At 53.9% G+C, this 18,645-nt stretch overlaps 1 protein-coding gene and 1 long non-coding RNA gene across 3 annotated transcripts in view; both read left to right on the top strand.

Annotated features, from left to right (window-relative positions):
- The first annotated feature begins 158 nt into the window (after nucleotides 1-158).
- Nucleotides 159-18,645, top strand: part of ZBTB47 (zinc finger and BTB domain containing 47) — a 77,373-nt gene continuing 58,886 nt past the window's right edge. For both annotated transcript variants that reach the window (XM_025206817.1, XM_025206819.1), the window contains exon 1: nucleotides 159-393. In XM_025206817.1, the coding sequence (XP_025062602.1) occupies nucleotides 169-393 (225 nt within the window). In that variant the 5' untranslated portion in view covers nucleotides 159-168. The remainder of the gene's footprint in view (nucleotides 394-18,645) is intronic.
- Nucleotides 3,328-4,581, top strand: LOC112550648. The gene is made up of 2 exons (XR_003094580.1): nucleotides 3,328-3,462; nucleotides 4,442-4,581. It is a non-coding gene; the product is annotated as an uncharacterized LOC112550648 (long non-coding RNA).

Below are 18,645 nucleotides of genomic sequence, written 5' to 3'. Positions count from 1 at the left end.
CTGCAAAGAGTTAAATTCCTTCATACCAGGCTGATGCCTTGGCTCATGGGTTAGGTCACAATCCAGGCATTTTAATTGCAAGTTGGTATGGTGTGTGCATGTGTGTGCGTGCCACTTCCACCCCCCCCATCTGCAGCCCTAAGATTTCTGCTTATCAGTCGTGCAGTGATGATGGTGACTGAATCCTGCCCCTCCGGAGCCAGGGGGAGGAGGCCGGGCAGTGGGTCTTGGCAGCCCAGGCTTGTAGCCCCTCCTTCCCCCCAGCCTCTTCCTGCCTGCCCCGGCTTCCCCGGCTCTTGTACCAGTTTGGATGGTGGGATCTTTCTTTCCTCCCTGGCTGAGGGGCAGAGGTGCTGGTGGGACGGAGTTAGGGGCTTGCATTACAGATGTGAGGTATGTGTGTGTGTGTGTGTGTGTGTGTGTGGGGTAGGGGCTGGGGGCTTGCATTACAGATGTGAGTTGGAGGCTTACAGATGTGAAATGTGTTTTGTTGGGGGTTGGAGGCATGCGTTACAGATGTGAGCTGGAGGGCTGGGGGTTTACAGGTGTGGGGGGGCTTGCAGTGCAGATGTGATGTGTGTTGGAGGGGAAGGGTCAGGCTCTGTGCACAAAGGCATCCAGGACAGGAACAGCGAACCCCATGGGTGGGGGTGGGATTTGGAAGTGGCTGCTCGGTGTTGGTGCCTGGGGGTGACTTGGTAGGCGGGGACGGTGTGCGAGGTGCACAGGGAGAGCTGGGAGGCTCCCCCATGCTGGGCCCTGCGTCTTCCCCCCCCCGCCCCTTGTGCACATAACGCTGGATCCGGCATGTCGTTTCTCAGCAGCTGTCCTCCGCCCTGTCTCCTTGCAGCTTCCCTTAGTTAACTTCCTTCCCTCCCTGCCCCATTTCATTTCTTCTTCTTTTTTTTTTTAGCGTCTTCCTTTCTGAATTCTCAGTGCTCGGGGAACGTCGCTCTGTCTCGCAGGAGTTTTATATAGAAACCCCCGATCCCCGAGGGGGTTGTCGCTCTGGGTTGGATGATGAGAGAGGCCTGCTCCGGCACAGGCCAAACGAACAGCGAGTTGAATGAGGGGCAGAGGCGTTGCACGCTCTGCTTTTGGTGGTGAAGGATGGGAGCGTGCACCTATATCCCAAGTCGTGGGTGCAGGACGCAGCCGGGGGCTGGCGCTGACCTCGTGGAGGGAAGCAACCGCAGTGAAGCGAGTGGCATCGGGCAGCATGGATATGCTGAGGTCCGAGTTGTAGATGCATGTGAATGTGCCCAGGCATTTATCATGGGAGCGGTGGTGTTTGGCTCTGGCGTGGCGTGTTACACGGAGGCATTTACTTTATGCTCTGACTTGCTGGCAAGGCAGATCAGAAAAAGGAGCTTGCTGCTGCGAGGCTCCAACCCAGAAGTCGACTGCGGTTTAGGGGTCCCAAGGCCGGGCGGTTCCTGTCCCACAGCAAGTCGCTTTCCTCCAGGTCTCGGCCGTGTAGCAGGACAGTCGATCCACCCCGCGAGCAGGCCTTAAACCAGACGTGGCAACATGTCGACAGAAAGCAAATTCCCCTTATGTAATAAGCAGCTGGGCAGCGTATTCCCCAGGAAATCTGCCGCAAAGGAGGCTGGTAATCCATGGGTCTTGCTAGAGAAGTGCTGTCCGGCTCCCTTTTTCTCTCCCCTCGGTAAAAGCGTACTATTATGTTATTGCCGGAGCGATGGCACTCTGCCCATAATAACACAGTGAGTAATTTGAGTCACTTTTAGGAAATGGCAATAAAGTACTAGGTTGGAAAATAATAACAACGTGGGCATATTAGCACGGCATTGACCTGGAGCGCGCGTGTGTGTGAGACGATGATTGGGATCCGTGTCTCCTCCTTCCCTCAACAAATCTGCCTGCTGGGCTTGCTTCGATGACCCCCTACCCCAGCAAAGACCTGGCTCCTGCTGTGGGGTCTGCATATGGGGCTTGGGAAGCTGCGGGGTAGAAGGGTCTCTGCGTCTGTCCCATTGTTATCCACTTCCTAGCAGACAAGGATGGGGGGGGGCACGGTGCGGCGGAGGAAAAGGCAGCTTTGTGCATGATCCTGTGGGCTGGGAGATGTCTGGACGGAGAGGAATAACCTTTAGTGTTGTTTTGGTGACCTGGGATGGGAGAAGGCTTGCATTGTGTCCTGACTCCAGAGGGGATGTGTGTGAGCCTCCCCCCTGGATGGGATAGCAAGGTCAGTTTGGATCTGTAGTGTTTTTCCCTTTGCAGCATCTCCAGACAGCACAGAGTCCCTCAAAGCGCCTGGGATCCTGGAAGTGAAATGGAGGGGTTGAGTGTCGCTGGCCAAGTGGACTTGGAGCCGAAGAGTAAGCAGAGGGTGAACCCCGAACAAGGGAAAAAAAATTTGCTTTACCACCAAGTGTTTGGAATAGCATAGCCCAGCTTTGTAGGGGTGGCTCTTTCTTCCTTAATGTCCTTTCTGGACCTGAAATAAGGTTTTCCTTCAGGCACACGATCCGGCTGCTTGTACCGTCTTACGGGAGTTCAGCAAGCCATTTGGAGTTGGCGTTGAGCTGTGCCGACTGCAGTGGCACGGGCTTTTTTGTTGATGGACTCCAAGAAAACCCAAACCGTACAGACATACATAAGCTTGTGGTTCCATTAAAGCTTAGTGCTGCAGCTTATCTTTGTTCTCGTGACGAGAAATTATTGCATATTTGAATATTGTAAAGCATGTGCTGGACTCATAAAAGTTAAACAGCCTTCGTATTTCCATTTCCCTGAATATGGGCAAGGCAAGTAATGGGAGTTCATAAAAATAACATGATGCTGCCTTTTGAAATGTCTCGTGCATTGGCCGGGGAGGGGGGAGCAAGGGATGAAGTGGTGGGAGGGGGGAAGTTGCTAGTGAGTAGGTTAAATGTTGGTTATTTTTAAGGTACAGAATCAATGGCCGGGAGATCTGCTTCAGGGAAATAAGAATAACCTTTTTGCATATGAACTGAATGTGTCAAAATATCAGCCGTACTTTGAACACCCCACATGAAATGCCTTCTGAATGCGCCGCAGACGTGATCTGCCTTACCACGTCGCAGGATAAAGCTAATCGCTCTCCCGAGCTGGTGCCTTTCGCTTTTTCGGGGCGGGCACATCAGCCACTCTGCCCTATACCTGTGCAGAGACTCTCTTTATTTTTTTTTCCAAATACAGTTGTGCCAGAAATCAATGCGATACCTCCCTACCTTTGTTATCTGTGTCCCGAGTGAGTCGCATCTCCTGATCCTCCAGAGGCTGCCTGCAGAAAGCAAAATGGCCTGCATTACTAGTTCTTCTGATTTTGTGAGTGAAGCTAAGTTGGCGTCGGGGCTTGAAAAACGACCCTGACCAGCACAAGCTTCTAGGGTTGCTTCTGCATCCAGCCCCACCTCTAATGGGGCTCCTATTGACTGTCTAGCGTGGGATCAGACCTGCCATCTTCCTTTGGTACTTATGGCTGAAATGCTGTGTGTGGTAGGAGGAAAGGTGGGGGGATGCATGTGTGTTAAGGGAATAATATTTGTTTCTTCGCTCCCACACCTATAGGGTTTTCTTTTGCCTCCCAGAAGTTCGGTCTAGGTGGCGAGGCTTTTTCTCCTACCTCAGTGTATCTGGTGATGAATGGGCTGTGATGGCGTAGCCTCTGGGAGGTGCGATGCTCGCATGTAGTGATGGCAGTGTGGAAAGGCAAAGTGCTCCAAGGACTTTGCAAATTCACTGACCTCAAAGTTGATGGGAGCGTGCTCAGGCCTTGGGGAAAGCCTGGCCCTGTCCCTGTTCAGAGTCAATGGTGCTACTTGTGGGACTCTGACCCACCCTTGGGTCAATACTTACATAGCGGGAATGATCAGCAAGGTAGTAAGAGTGGTGGGGACTGTGCCCCCAACCCATGGAAAGTCTCGCCCGGCTCCCAGTGCCTCCTGTTGCATTGACCAAATGGCAAGCACTTTGCCAAATCAAGGCTTTGGAGCTTGCCAGCGATGCCACTGCAGTGAATAGGACTTCTGGACTACAAGCAGAGTGCATGCTTAACCTTGTTGGACTGGAGCAGGACTGTTCGTATCTACCTCCAAGGAGGCTTGGTAGGTGGGTTAGGCTGTAGCTATGCAGCATGTGTGAATGCAAGCAGTCTTGTGCTGCTATGATGCATTGTGCTGTATGGTGCATTTGCTCTGTCTGGTGTGCAGCGTGATGCCCAGACGCCAGGGGAGATGGAAAGAAGCGGCCAGCAGATGTTCTGTTAGCAGTAGCAGGTGGGGTCCGCAGCAACTTCCTACCCTTGAGCTAGGGGTGAAGGAAGCACCCATGTTTGCAGCACGGGTGTTTGTCAGGAGCTTGCTGGGCAAATGCATGTGCGACGGTCCTCTGAGATGAATGCGCCGTGTCATTGATTTGGGTCAATAATGCCGTCCATTTTTTTTATTAGGTGTCTCTTCCAGTTCCATGCAGCGATCTGTCCCTTTCCGATGGAGTGAGGACTATTAATAACCGATCTGATTTAAAGTCTCTCTTTCAAAGTTGCTGAATTTGCTGGACAGTGGCAATAAAAATAAGTTACTCAATGTTTATGTGCATTCATAAAATTCTTTAAACTGTTGGGTGCGGGGGCTGGAAGCAGGACCAGGCTATTTTTTTTTTTTTTCCCCTAGCATGAGGGGGAATTTGACTTGCATAGCTTCATAGAAAGCTACGGTTGAGGCTTGGTTTAGGATTTCAGCAGGAAGGGAGGGCGGTATTAGGAAAAGACCTATTAGATCAGTCCCATTCCACTCCAGAGGTAGGCGCTGCCTCCGTATTAAAGGAAGTAATTGCTACTGAATTAATGCAGTGGTTGATCTTTGCAAACGAGTGAGTTGGTGCTTTTAAAAGCCAGGCCAAGGTGAAACCAAAAGGCTGCATGGGGCAAGGGGCTGTGACAGGTTTCTGGCTGGGACGGGAGCTCCTGAAGCCCATGTGTAGCTTGGTGGAAACTGAGCAGGCCAGCGAGGGTCTGATTCTTTGCCGGAGCTGAATTCCTGGGAAACGGCATGCTGAGTCTTTCCCCGCTGTAACAATTTTGTGGTCTGGAGCTGGGTTAGGAAATGTAATATATTTTTAGCCACTGGGTAGCAAATCTTGGCATTAACTGACTCCTCCTGATGCTAATCAGCACTAGGTTTGGACAAACCTTGGAGGTATTGAAACAGAAACCGTGGCTGGGTTTTAAACTTCCTGGGTATTAAAGGACTTAATGCCGAGTTGTCTTTGTGGCGAAGATGATGAGGATCGGCAGCAAGTTTAGAAGCGGCTAACAATTATCCTTCGTACCCGGAAGAGAGAGTCATGTGTTAAAGACACGTCTGTTTGTCGGGCTTGGATATATCGCCATTAGAAATCCAGTGAGATGCTTGGGTAAAGAAGGACTTGACCTCATTTCCCGGAGGGATCAAAGCAGCGTTCCCTCTCCCAGAGCCCGAGGGTCGCAGCGTGGTCCCTAGGCAGGGGGTTGGATTCTGTTCCTGCCGAGCTCTGGGAGTTGGTCCAAATTGCTCCCTATGCCTGACAAAGGGTGTTTGTGCCCAAAAGCTTGCAAATAACTTTTTTTTTCCAACTATTTAGTTGGTCTAATAAAAGATAACACATTTACTCAAAGAACCTGACCTGCCTATGTCCTTCGACCAACACGACAACAGCCAACAATCCTGGTACAACTTCTGCATTTGACTCTTCTGTGCATCTACGTTCCTCGGGGGGGGGGAAAGTGCCTCTACAAAGATTAGCGCAGCAGAGAGCTCATCTGGGTTGAGGCTGATAGATGCGAACCCAGTGATTCTCAACGGGGGTCCCGCAGCACCCCGGGGTGCCTTGAGATCCTTTCAAGGGTGCCACCCCGTATGAGGTGCATGCAAACATGATTCACAAGATAAGCCCAGAGATTTCGGATGGGAACGCACAGTGATAAAAGCATGCTGACCTGTTGTGGGCTTTCTGAAGTTTTGCTGCCAAAAAAAAAAAATAGTTCTGTTTGGGTTTTTTTGTAGTCGAAAAAAGTGAAAACGAAGAGCTGGTATTTTTTGAGGGGGGACCCTGGAGCCCAAGGAAGGATGCTTTGAGTCTAACAAGGTTGAGACCCATGGCACTAGCTTAACACAAGTAATTGCCAGTGGGCACAGATCCTTAAAGAGGAGGGTGGGCTTTTCTGCTCGAGTGCCACCGGCAGCTGTTTCAGTTGGGTCTCTGCTCTGCGCACCAGCCCCGTGCTAAGCTTGCAAGGTCTGGTGAGCTCATGTCTCGAGGTAGGAATGCTGCTTTGCCGCCAGACCTAAAGCCTTGTTCTCGTTTCGTGGCAATATGTCGTGTGCAACGGCTCTGCAAGGACACGGAGAGCATCAAGTCTGCTTCCCAGCCTGGCCTTGGTGACAGCCCTCTAGGCTCTGATCACACCTGCTTGCAGAAGCGACAGGTCACTTTGACCTTGAGATGCTGTTGTGCTGGTGCTGGGTGCTAGACTGGGTTGGGTAAGATGTCTCGCTATGGCACTAGTGCCATGAGTTTGATCCTTGTGTTGAAAGCTGCTCCTGGTCAGCCTGGCTTTAACTAGTCCCATGGACTGGTAAGTTACAGCTGGCCAGATGTGTTCCTTGTGTGTTGCTGACTGCAGAAATGGGCCTGCCTTCCCCATGCTCACCTAGTTGGCCAACCAATTTTGGATAGACTTTGTATGGCAGGGGGATAGGGAGCCTGACTGTCTTCTCTCCTTTTTTTATTTTTATTTTTTTTATGCCATTTTTCTTTTCTTGGAGGATATGGTGAGAGGGGAACTAGCTTTTGAGGAAGAGAAACAGATGCAGAAGAGAGATGGGAAGGACGGCTGGTGGAACAGCGTTAGGCAAACCTGGGCTAGCCAGTCAGTTTAGGGCCGTGTCTGATGTATACAGCAAACGCTGCTCTGCAGCACTCCCCCTGCTTGATCTATTCAGGCATTAGAGGGCCAAGCTATGATTAGAAACACCATTGACATTTATCGCATGTATTCAAATCCCTCTCCCTGATTGATGAGTGGAGCTGGCTAGAAATCCAAAGCCTTAAAACTGTCTGCACAAAAATGGTGACCTTGATTCTTTCTTTATTTGGTTTTTCCTTTCCCCATTTTTGTGGGGGGGACAGTGAAATTTTTGTTTTGCCCCCTGTGCTTTTTCCCCTCCACCAGCCACTTCCACGTGAGGAAAACGCAGCCGGAAGCAGAGCGTTGCTGCCAGTAAATGCGGTAAGATTGTCAAGAATGCATTTGAAACGGCCACCCTCCACCTTGTGGTTTTTCTATTTCGGGGTCTAAATTCAAGGCAAGACCCTTCTTTTATTTATTTATTTATTTATTTATTTTTTTTAACAAGGCTTTGGGTGTGTTTGTGTGGGGGGCATCAGCCCAGATATCTTTCACATCCTAAGCCCCTGTACTGGGCTGGGGGGTAGCACTGAGCTTTCTCAAACCGCTGTTGCCACCCTTATAGTGAGGATGTTTTCTCAAATAGGAGGTAGATGCTGGCAAAGCTGGTGGCCTCCCTCCTTGCCAGGAGAAGCGTTGTCTCCCAGTGGGATTTATGTAGCCTTTTATCACCCGTAATTATGTATCCTATACCCAGAAAGAGCTGGTGACATAGCTGTGTGAATCGGAACAGATGACGGCTCATGTGATGCGAACTGGAGTGAAACCGGGTGTGTTTGGACTTGGAGGAGAGAGGAAGTCAGCTAACCCTGTCCTGTTGTCCTAATGTAGCCAGACCCCGAGCGAGATGGGAGCTGCCACAAGCAAGGGTTTTGCAAGGACTGGCCCCTTGGGAGGTAACAAGCACAGGCCTCTTCTCTCCAGCTGCCAGGTATGCAGGGCTCTGGGTCTCTGGCCAGTCCCTGAGGTCACGGTGCGCTCATGGCACCCATTTCTTTGGTTTACTAAGGCGCCGTCTGCTCATTAGCTTCACTGGCATCGTGATGTGTAATTGTTTTTCTTCCCTTGACTCACCTATGCCCTGGTAGTATCAGCATCTTGTCCCTGGGCTGGCTGTGCCCGGGCTAAAGGGTTGTGCCGGTGTGGCTCACTTGGCCAAGCCCAGCCAACCTAACCCTTCTGGTGCAGGTAGGGGCTGCGTGCCTGAGTCATCCGAAATAGCATCGCCTCCTCTGGGGACGTGCCCTGTGCTGCCTTTCCTTTCTGGGTCCAGTGGCTTATCCAGCTGGCCTGGGACACAGCCTAGTCCGGCCTCTGTCTCCATTCAGAGCAGCATCCAGAGTGGAAACAGTGCCAAGCCCCTATGGGCGGGTACGGAGCTAGAGTCGAGCGTTGCATTGCTGTCTGCGGGCGAGGGAGTTTCCCCAGGGCTCCGATCGCCCTGTCTGGAGGATAGCACAGGTCTCCTGCATGGGCTGGTCACCCCAGTTCTCTCCGCTGGGGACAGGACGGACCTGCTTATTTCAGTGGGGCACTGATAGAGCGCGAGAGAGTTGCTTATTACTGCTTGTCCCTTTTTTGCTCCCCTCGTTGATCTTGTCTGGTTTCTGCACGTGCTGTTTGGACCCCAAAGCTCTGAGGCTGCAGGCGGGAGGCCTGGCCCCCGTGACTCGGAGGGAAAAATGCTGGAATATAAATAGAGAAGGCAAGTGGCGAAGGGAGAAGACCCAAAGCAGAGGAAGATCAATCACCTCTTGGCGTCTGGCTCCAGCTAGCATTGGCGAGGAGCCCCGCCTGGTTTCAATTACAGCCCAGTCCAGGAGCTCTCAGCCCTGTTTCCCCCCCTTGTCCCACAGGTGCGGGCACTAGAAACCGCTGCTCCTCTGCCAGCTCTGGGCAGGGGGCCCAGGATTTTGCATTCTCCCCACATAAGTATCTTGTCATCTCCTTGCCTGGCGCAGGTGCTCCTAATGCAGCAGCTTTCTTGTGCAGGTGAGGGAGGTTCCTAAACACCCTGGCCTTTCACGTGGACATGTCTGTGCCTACAAAGTCTGAGCTGAGCTGCTGGGACAGCTCAGGGGAGACAGCTGCCATGAGCCACCATCTCTGGAGCCTGCAAGTAGCCAGATTTGCCCACCTGAGACTTGCCCAGGCCCTTAGTGGAGCCGTCCCTACGTTGCTGGGGGAAAGTCACCCCCTGCAAGCGCTGGGCAGGTGGGTAGTACATCGGGACTTCTTTCTGTTTGCTGACAGCCCTTGGTTTGGAAAGCTGCTTCTCTCTCCTGCCTCCCCCTGCTTCCATGTGTCCAATCTGGCAGCTGTGCAGCACCAAGCACATGGGGACACCCCTACTGAGGAGCAGGACCCTGAGCTGCTACTCTGGTGCAGCAGGCTGGGGGTTTGCAGAAGAAGCTTGGAGCCTGTGCCGCCCCTTTCCTTTCCTCTCTGACAGTCAATTGGAGAGGAATTCAGTCGTGTAGCTTGGCCCAGGGCTCTGAATTGCTGGGCCAAGCTAGAGAATGGCGCATTTTTCTTTTTTGACCATTCCCCATTCCAGGTCCCACGAGCCTTTTGCTGGTGCCTGGCCTGGGATTTGAGCATGACATGGAGCAGGTGTGCTCCGGGCTAGCTTGGTGTCCTCGGAGAGAACGTGGCTCAGCGGCTGTTCCTAGAGGGACGTGGCGCTTTGCTGGGCTGCATCTTGCAGCTTATTAGCCATTGCCCAGCGCTCCCGTTGCTATGGGGTGATGCGCTGCAGGCATGCAATGCTCGGGGAGCGTTGGGGGAATCTGGTCTTGCTGCTGTCTGAGCTCCCTGGGTAAGAAAATCCAGGAGAGAATAGGGAGGAGGCTTCTGCTTCTGCTGCTGGGCTTATGGGCTCTGTTGTAGCAGGTAGGGAGATGCATAGAGGTTGCTTTTTTTTTTTATATGGGGCATTGCATGGGGTGAGTGGACCCCAGAGATCCCAGGCTGCTGTGGGACAGTTTGCCAGGAGAAGAGGAGCTCCTGTAAGCAACCCCTATATCTGTCATTCCTGAGCTAGGATTGTGTACAGCTGCCTTTGCCCACGTCCTGCAAAGCTGCCTGTGCTTTGCCACCCGTCTGGCAGGCACGGCCCCAAATCCCAGCCTCTGCTGCCTTGCCGTGGGAGGCCAGGTTTGTTTTAAATGAGCCATGACACGTGCAGGCCTCCGTGCGTTTGCCCTGTACGTGGGAGCCGTCTTGTGCCTTCATGCTGGTGCCTGGCCTGTTGCTTTGCAGCCTGGGCCCTGCCAAAAGTGGGGTGCTGTCGTCGTCCTCCTCCTCTTCTACCTCCCTCCAGTGTCTCCCTGCCTTGCCAAGTGAGCTGCTCGCCTTGGCCTCCACCCCCGGAGCCCTCCCGCTGCTTGGATGTCTGGCTTGCAGCCCAGGCCCAGGGGTTAGAGCTGGGTTTTGTCCTTGCTTCCTCCCTCGCTCTTGCTGTGCTCGAGGGCAAGGATGTCCTGGGCCCTTTCATCAGCTTGTTGTGGAGCTTGTAGCACCCAGCACCTGCTCGGGGGACTCCGTGTAGGGATTGCTGGGTCTATGCTGTGAAGACGCAGGATGGAGGCTCTTGTGGATGGGAGATGAGGGTGGTCCTACAGCTCTGCTCCTCGCAGGTGTCTGCAGCGTGCAGTGTTGCTGCAGCAGCCATGCACCTTGTGGGGCCAGCACAGCGCTCACTCCCCTCCCTTCTTCACTGTCCTCTCGGTGATGGCCTGAGCTTGTCCTTGGCACCGGTGATGAACTCATGCTCGCTCTCCAGGAGCGGTCAGGCCTCAACGCAAGCCTAGGAGTGATTCCCACTGGCTGCCTGGGGCCTTGGGGTCAGACCTTGAGGCCCCTTAGGCTGGGAGTCCTCACGTGGCAGTGATAACCTACAAGTTTGTTCTGCATTTAAACAGACAGAGGCTGTCCGTCTGTCTGAGCAGACTCATTTCTGAACTGGTGGGGCTGACCGAGTCCCTTGAGGTCCCTCCCAAGCAGATGCTTCTAGGATTTTGCCCTTATTTTCTGTTTTTTAAACCAGGATTTTGATATTTCCACACATCTCTTTGGTGTTTATTTTATGATCCCAATCATCCTGAGGGCCTCTCGGTCTTTGGATTTATCCCCCTAGCTCCCCTTCGTGGCAGGCCCCTGCTGTTCTCCCCTTTGAACAGAGCTGTGCGGCAGAGGGGCAAAGTGATGTGCCCAAGGTCATGCCTGCCGTCTGTGGCGGAGTAGAGGAACTGGGGTATCCAGAGTGCCCTGTAGGAAGAGCCGCCCAGCCTGGGGCGCATTTAAATGCACGCTCGTTTTAGGTTGCGGATGCCGGTTGCTTCCTTCGCGAGGCGGACTGTCTCTCCGGCAGCAACTCGGGGCTGCTTCTCCGCCCCTGGGTGTGCCTGGTTCAGAGGCAGAGGTGGTCTGTTTGGGACCTGCAGGCATTGTTTCAGGATCTGGGCTGGATAAGGAGTCTGGTCTTCCCCCTGCCTAGCGTGTTCATGGTCAGCTGGCTTCATCTGTTCCCTGGCCCAGGCCGGGAGGGTTTGTTTCCCGTGCCCGTGCACATGTAGGGACGGGAAGCGCTTCCTGCAGCTCCTCCCTGCTTGCGGCTTCATCCCGACTCTGCCAGGGGTTGGCTTCCCCTCCAGGCCCAGCTTCTTGCTGCCAGGGGGCTGGGATGTGAACTGCACGCTCCCCAGCCCCTGTTTCTTTGGTCGAGGCTTCTGCATCCACGGTTCCTCTCCGGGAAGGGGAAGGTAGTGTAGGCCCTGGCAGAGCTGTGCATTTTTGGAAACATGCTGTTTGGCGGGGGTTGGGGATATCCAGCACTACATTGGGACTAAGGAGCTTGGAGAGACGCGGTTCTCTTCCCCTCCTCGTGCCTTTCCCAAGGCATTCGGCGCCAGGTGACACACTCCAGGCCTCCCCCTGGCAATCCTGGTGTTATCTAGGGTGAGAAGCATAGGGCCTTCTTGAACAAATGTGCTGAAAAAGCCTCTGCAAGCAGGTCCCTCTGAGACGGCTGCAATACCATCCGCTGTCATTCTTCGTGATGAACGATTCCCAGATGAGAGCCCTGTGCCAGTCGCTCCCTCTTCTTCCTGCCTCTTGGAAAAGTCCCCTGAAAAATGGCTCTTAGGGGGGGGTTCAGGAGATAAGTGCTTCACCGCCGCAGTTGGGAGCAGCATGATTTCACTCTGCGGCCTCCCAGGGGGATGCCCTGCCTTGCTTTACATGTGTCGGCTGACCGTGCAGCCCCGTCTCTGTTATTGCAGGATGAATGTTGTTCTGGTGCATGCTCCAGTGGTCGGTAGAGGCTACAACTCCAGTCTTTTTGTGCTGGGAGCTGCATGCACTTATAGTAAAAGAGTAGTCCCTTGTTTCTGGCATTGCAATAGTGCCTGCAAATGTCCATCGTGAACCAGGATGCATGGTGCTGTTGAAAGCACGAGGGGGCAGGGGCAGAAAGACGGTCCCTGCCTCATCAGCTCACAAACTAAGACCGAGAAAGCATGGGAGAAAGGAAGAATAAGCCCCTTAGCGGTTAGCAGATTGCAGACTGGTTTCAGCGTTTGAGAGAGTCCTCCGTGAATCCAGCCTGATCTGTTTGATCCCACGGCCTCGGGGGGGTTATGCGGAGCATGTCGTAACCCTCCTCTGCAGGCAGACAGCTGAGGCTTTTGCTGCCAGCTGCCTCTGCCCTAGGACGGCACCACGCGGGAGCGGCAGGAGCAGGCTGGGTTGGGTGCTGCCCTGCGTCTCTGAGCTCGGATGCCCCAGCTCCCACGGGGAGAGACGGCGTTGGGTGTGCCGGGCTGTTTGCCTCGGAGGCGTGCGAACCTGCCGTTGTTGGAGCCAGCCCAGGAGAGGAGCCATGCGGCTGGCGGGTTTTCTGTGCTGGCACTTAGGAGTGGGAATGACTGCCCATCTCTGCACCCGCTCCAAACATGGCAACCATGGCTCCTCACCTCTTCCAGCTCCAGGCATGTCGCGCATGCCAGAATAATAATTTAGGGGCCTAGCGCTATCTGTAACCCAGGCTAGTAGACGTGCTGGTCGCGTCGCCTCTCAACAGGTCCTCTTAATTACTCTCACCTCCTCTACGAGTTAGCTAGTTAGGGTGCTCTCTCGAGCAGCATTGCTAGGGAGGGTTAAATGTTGTGTGCAAGACTTCTCCACTCTTGTATTCCCCGGAGTTGTTGCACTGGGGAGTTTGCCTGGGCCTCCTAATTATTGTGTGTGTGTGTGTGTGTGTGTGTGTGTGTGTGTGTGTGTGATGAAGGCTTTCCCATGAGTCTGGAATTGCCCTAACCAGGAGAGCTAAGCTGATCACCCCCTGCAAGGAAGCATACTAGAGGGAGGATCCACATGGACAGCTTGGAGATTGCAGTCTCCTATTAGTATTACAGGTACAGTACATGCAAGGGTAGCATCTGTCCACTAAGCTATTGCATGTTAGTCCTGCTCTGCAGGTAAGAGAGATGAGACTCTAATTCACGGACTTTTGGCCTCTGCTCCAGAGACGGAGCATTGGTTTTATACCACGAATAGGACAAACTTGGTGTATTTATCTAGCGCAGGATGGAGATTGTTGTACATAGGGTATTGGAGAGGGAACTGCTTGTGTGACTGTGCTGGATGAATATACTAGGACAGGAGTCATTCCTGGTGATGTGATTTTGGTGGTAGACCAAAGCACCGAGGCATAGCAGGGAGGCTAGAACGAGTGCAAGATGCAGAAGCCAGTCTGCCTAACATCCTTAGGGTACAATGCCGTAAAATAACTGATGCGAGGCATTTGGGGCACTTTTCGAGTATGCACACCCCCCAGACGATGCCATAATAAGATAACCATCATTGGTTTAGGTTGGATATCACGAAAAACTTCTTCCCTAGGTGTCTTTTCCACTGGCTCGCTGCTCTAGCAGTGAAGTTGTGGACTCCCCATCACCAGAGATGCTCAAGTGGTATTTGGGCAGCTGCTGGTCTGGGATGAAGCAGGCATAGCTATACCTATTTTCTATTTTGGGTATTTCCCTCTCTTCCCCTTTCTCTTCCACGTGTCTGGGTGTTTCTAAGCCTTCTTCAGAGGGTGTTGGCTGCAGCCAAGGCTGGGGATTTTGGCTGGGCTGGGACTTAAAGCCCGTGGTCCCTGGCTGGAGGGTCTTGCCCCTCTGCTTGGGGTCGGATCCCCATCTTTGCGGTGAGGAAGGGACTTTACCCCATGGTCAGACTGCTGTGGACTAGGAGGGGATTTTGCCTTCCTCTGTAGCAAGGAGTCTGGCCTTTCCCTGGGATCTCTTGAGGCTGTGTTGACGACGTTTTGCAGAAGCTGGACCTTGGTTCCCCCTGGTTTCCCTGTGCCTGGTTTGGGTGTTGTGTCTTGTGTTGTGTCAGGGTCGATGGTAGTTTTCCAAAGAGTTTAGACTGTGGATTTGTACGGGATGGTTCGGATAGGGATGACGCATGACCTCTGGAGGTCCCTTCCAGCCCTGCTTCTCTACGATGCTTTGATAACCCAGAGGTCTAGTTTCCCATGCTTTGCACAGAAAGCATCTCCTTCGTTTCCTGGGGTGTGGGCAGGATTGGCCCTCCAGTTCTAGGGGTCACGTCTCGGGCTCCCCATTTGAAGAGCTGAGGACGGGGCCCTTGGATTTCTGTCTCTCTGCTCTTAGGACATTCATGACGGCCAGCATTTCCCTCCGGGCTGGAGCTGAGAGCCATCCCGCTGTCCTCGCCACCCCAGCTCGTAACACCATCTCCAAGCACAACAAAGCGTTATTGTGGCTCTGCAGCCCTGGGCTGTCCCAGCAAAATAAAAGGAGAAAGATACACAGAGGAGCTGGCAAGGAAGTAGGGCTTTGGAGAAAAAAACATAACCCGTCGCAGTTAACTCTCAGCAGCCTGTGCCATCGGAGCATCCCCTGCTGCTTCCTGCTCTCCGGGGCGGCGGGAAGGTTTTTGTCCTTTTTCCTTCCTCCGAGACCCTTTGCCTGTGGGGATGTGGCTTGCCGAGCCGTGTTGGCCTGAGCGTTTCCCATTTTGGAGGGGCAGCTGTGGCTTCCCTCTCGCGGTCCCCCTCGGAGGCCTCCTGGCTGCATGAGGATGGATTGCAGCAGGTCCGTCCGTCGGCGTGGGTGAAGTTCAGGGCCTGGTGTGCTTCTGTCTTGCAGGATACAGGCGTATGGAGTTGGGGGGGGACGTGTCTTTTATCGCTCTACTTGGAGCTGGTCCTGCCAGGCTTTCCCAAAAAATAAGAAATAAAAATCTGGCGTCTGTGGAAGGCTCAGACCGACTGAGCCAGGGACGTTCGAGTCCCGTCGGAGCTCAGTTTGTTCCTGTTGTGGCACCCGTATAATTCGTGATCTTGTGCGGAGGAGCAGACCTCGCCTACCTCGTGCAGACCTAGGGGACTGTATAGAGGCATGTCAGGCCCCCGCCCGCTGTGCTGCAGCTTTGGGAGTCGGTGGATCAGATACCCCAGGAGTTTGCCTCGCTGGGAATCTCCCGTTTCATCCCCGATCCTCTCGGCATCTTTTTTTTGATACTCGTTAACCTGCTCCAGCCCAGCTGCAGCAAGAGATCCCCAAGTCCTTTTTGCCATTCCCTCTGCCCGCAATGGGCTCCTTCCCACCATCCAGCAGTACAGGGGGGCTTGCACATCTGCCCAAGGGATAGGGTGCAGGTCTCTTTGCCCCAAAAGGTGACCTCCTAGAGGGCATGGGGAGGTGAACACAGGCCTGTGTGACTTCAGCGGTGGGAGGACACAGAGCTGGGTGGGCTGAGACCCTGGAAAAAGGGTGGGATGTGGAACGAGGAGGGATGTTTTGGACTTGCTGTCCCCGACGAATGATGTGCAAGCCTTCTGCACTAACTGGAGAGTAGATCTGGCATAGCAAAAGGTGGGGATACGTGAGGCAATGTCTGTGATACCTAGGGACTGGCCTCCCTATCCAGGAGACCCTTTCTGGTCTTGCTACTCCTGTTCCCATCTCTTGCTCATGTCCCTGGTTTGGTGGTGAGAGCGACAGTGTCCCCAGACAGCCTGACCTCTCCATCCCCCTGCTCCGTAGGGCATTGGAGCAAGATGCGGGGCTTCTGCGCTAGCAAGGTCTCTCTGGTCGTGAGCCGGGATGATCAGGGCCTTCTCCCCCTTTGGGCTGGGCAAGCCCTGGAAGCAGGTCTTTGCAACCACATTGCCTGCTTTGCAGTGTCCTTAAAGAGACCCCACATCTTCATGCTGTGCCTGTGGCTGGGATCCTTGGGCCCAGGTGTGTGTGGGCATGTTTGACCTTCCTGGTGAATACAGAGGGTAAGCTTGTGCAGGGCTGACTTGCCCATTAGGCTTTTATTTAGGGCAAGAACTGGACAGAGCCATTGCTGAAACCCCACAGATGGACTGCTGCCAGCAGGGTCCCCGTGCTGGCAGGAGGAGGCTCTCCCATCCCTTCCTCCAAGATGTGTTGGGGGAACAGCTGGATCACTCGGCCCTACCTTGTCAGGTACCCGTTCCCGTGTTCCTATAGCCCCTCGAATGTCCTGCCACAGCAGAGCTGTCCCATCCCGCACACCCAGCAGACTTGTGCCCCTGCATCCCCGCTAGCTCCCTTGGTGGGTTGGCCGCGGAGGGCCAGGCTCACCGAGGAGCAGGAGCTGCCTTCCCAACCCTGCGAGCTGCCAGCACTCTCCATCCCCCACACTCCCTTCACTTGATGCGAGAGTCTGGCAGGGGCTGAGGAGCAGGAGCTGCCAAATGCTCTGAAGCGATGTCTGGCTTGTCGCCACCTGCAAATGCTTTGTGAGAGGGAGCAGCCCCAGGGCGAGGGGCTGGGCTTTGTGGAGCAAAGGCTGTGCAGGGCTCTCTGTTGCGGGCTTCCCGGAGGAGACTCCAGTCTTCCCAGCATGGACCAGTCGTTAGCCGTTTCCACCAGGCCTTGCTCGGCCAGTGGATCAACATCGAAGGAAGTGCTAGGCTGGGCTTGCCAGGTCATGCCACATCGCTTAGTCTCTCTGTGCCTCAGTTTCCCCCTCGGTGACAATGGGGAGAGCGCGGCATGGCACCTGCACAGCGCCGGGCTGCATGGCTGGTGCCAGGGCAAGCTCCGTGCTCAGCGACACGGATGTTACTCCGGCAAACACAAACGTTGCTCTTGATCGGCTGCCAGCATCGACAAGACCGTGTGACTCGACAGGCTGTGTTGCTCCAGAGACATCCCTGCCCTGCAATGGGGTGCTCTATCCCTGTGACACCACCCCCCCCGGGAAGATGAGCACCTGGCTGGCCTGGAAAAAGTGTCCTTGTAAAAACCCAAGGGTCTGCAGATACTGTATTCCAGGGAAAAGGAGCCGGTTGTCTCTGTCATTCCCGAATTGCTCACCTCTCCCCTGCCTCTTAACTCCTTCACCCTCCCTGGCCAAACAGCAGCAGGATGGGACCCCCGTTCTGGGCCTAGCCCATGCACGTGGCTTGGGGTCCGTGCACATGGTGCTTTTTTTGGTTTGTTTTGGCGTTGAGCAGCTTGAGGAAAATGCACCCTTTGCCTGTGCAGGGGTTGGACTAAATGGATCTGGAAGTCCCATCCCTTTCCCCACTATGGCTATGAGCGTGCAGCCACCGTGGAGAGGTCTGGGGGTGAACCGGTGCATCCCGTGGTGTCCTGTGCTCTCCGCAGGGCCAACAGCTCTGCCCAGTTCTTCCATCAAACAAGGTTGCAGAAATGGAGCCGTGGGAGTTCATCCAACTGGATGGCTTTTTTTTTTTTCCACCCCCCTATTGGAAGACGCAGATTTATTGAAAGTGAAGCATTTTGCAGGAATGTGTGGGTCTGGATGAGCCGTCCAGCCGAGGGCAGGCAGTTTTTCAGCACTTGTTTCTCACAGATTTGCCCTGGAGCCAGGGACCTAAGGGCTTCCAAGATCTCTTGAAGGTTGGAGAGGTGGAACAGTATGTTACAAGGTTTGATGAGCTAAAATATTTCCATGTGTCATGAGACAGCAGGCCTGGTAATAGGGTTGGGAGGAACGGGATTTTCATAGTGGAAGTGTGGAGGGATTGAGCAGGGTCAGGCCTCCCTTGCTCTCATTTATGGTTGCATTGGAGTTTTTGGTCCTGTTTGTGTGTCAAGGGCCTGCAGGATATGACACAGCCTCTTTTCCCTCCCTGTCAGGGGCACATAGCTCAGAGTTAGAGCTAAGGTTGCAGACACGTGGCATGCTTACTTCAGAGTATTGGTTTTTATTCCAGGGTAAAAGTGGAGCAGACCCCCGGTGTTAAGCGTTAGAGCACTGTAAATCACTACTCTGCAGTCAAGTTAGCCATCACAATGAGAAGTAACTATACACCAGAGTAAGTACAGTGTCTGTGCTCCCCTCGTCAACTTGATCTTAGCAGGGGTCTTCTTGCTTAGCGCTAGCTGACTCCTCTGTCACCCTTGGCTAGGGACTGTCATAGCACCTATCGCTAGTGGCCAGCTCGTGGGAGCTGGTTGTGTCCTCTCCCTACTACCGAGTAAATGTGTGGCTAAGTAAAACCTGGGGTAAAGCGCTCCCTAGTAATCGTGTTGTGTGTCGACCCCAGTTCCTTTCCTGCAGAACACCTTAAGCCATTTCTCCTTAAATGCATCCACCCATGACACCTCGGGGACCTTTGGGTGGCTAGTTCATTGCCTGACTGTACCTAGGGGACCCTTGGGTGGCTA

The sequence above is a fragment of the Alligator sinensis genome, unplaced genomic scaffold, assembly GCF_000455745.1.
Source record: "Alligator sinensis unplaced genomic scaffold, ASM45574v1 scaffold531_1, whole genome shotgun sequence".
In the NCBI taxonomy this organism is placed as follows: Eukaryota; Metazoa; Chordata; order Crocodylia; family Alligatoridae; genus Alligator; species Alligator sinensis.
The sequence above is the reverse complement of the archived record's forward strand: the minus strand, read 5'-3'. Positions and strand labels throughout refer to the sequence as shown.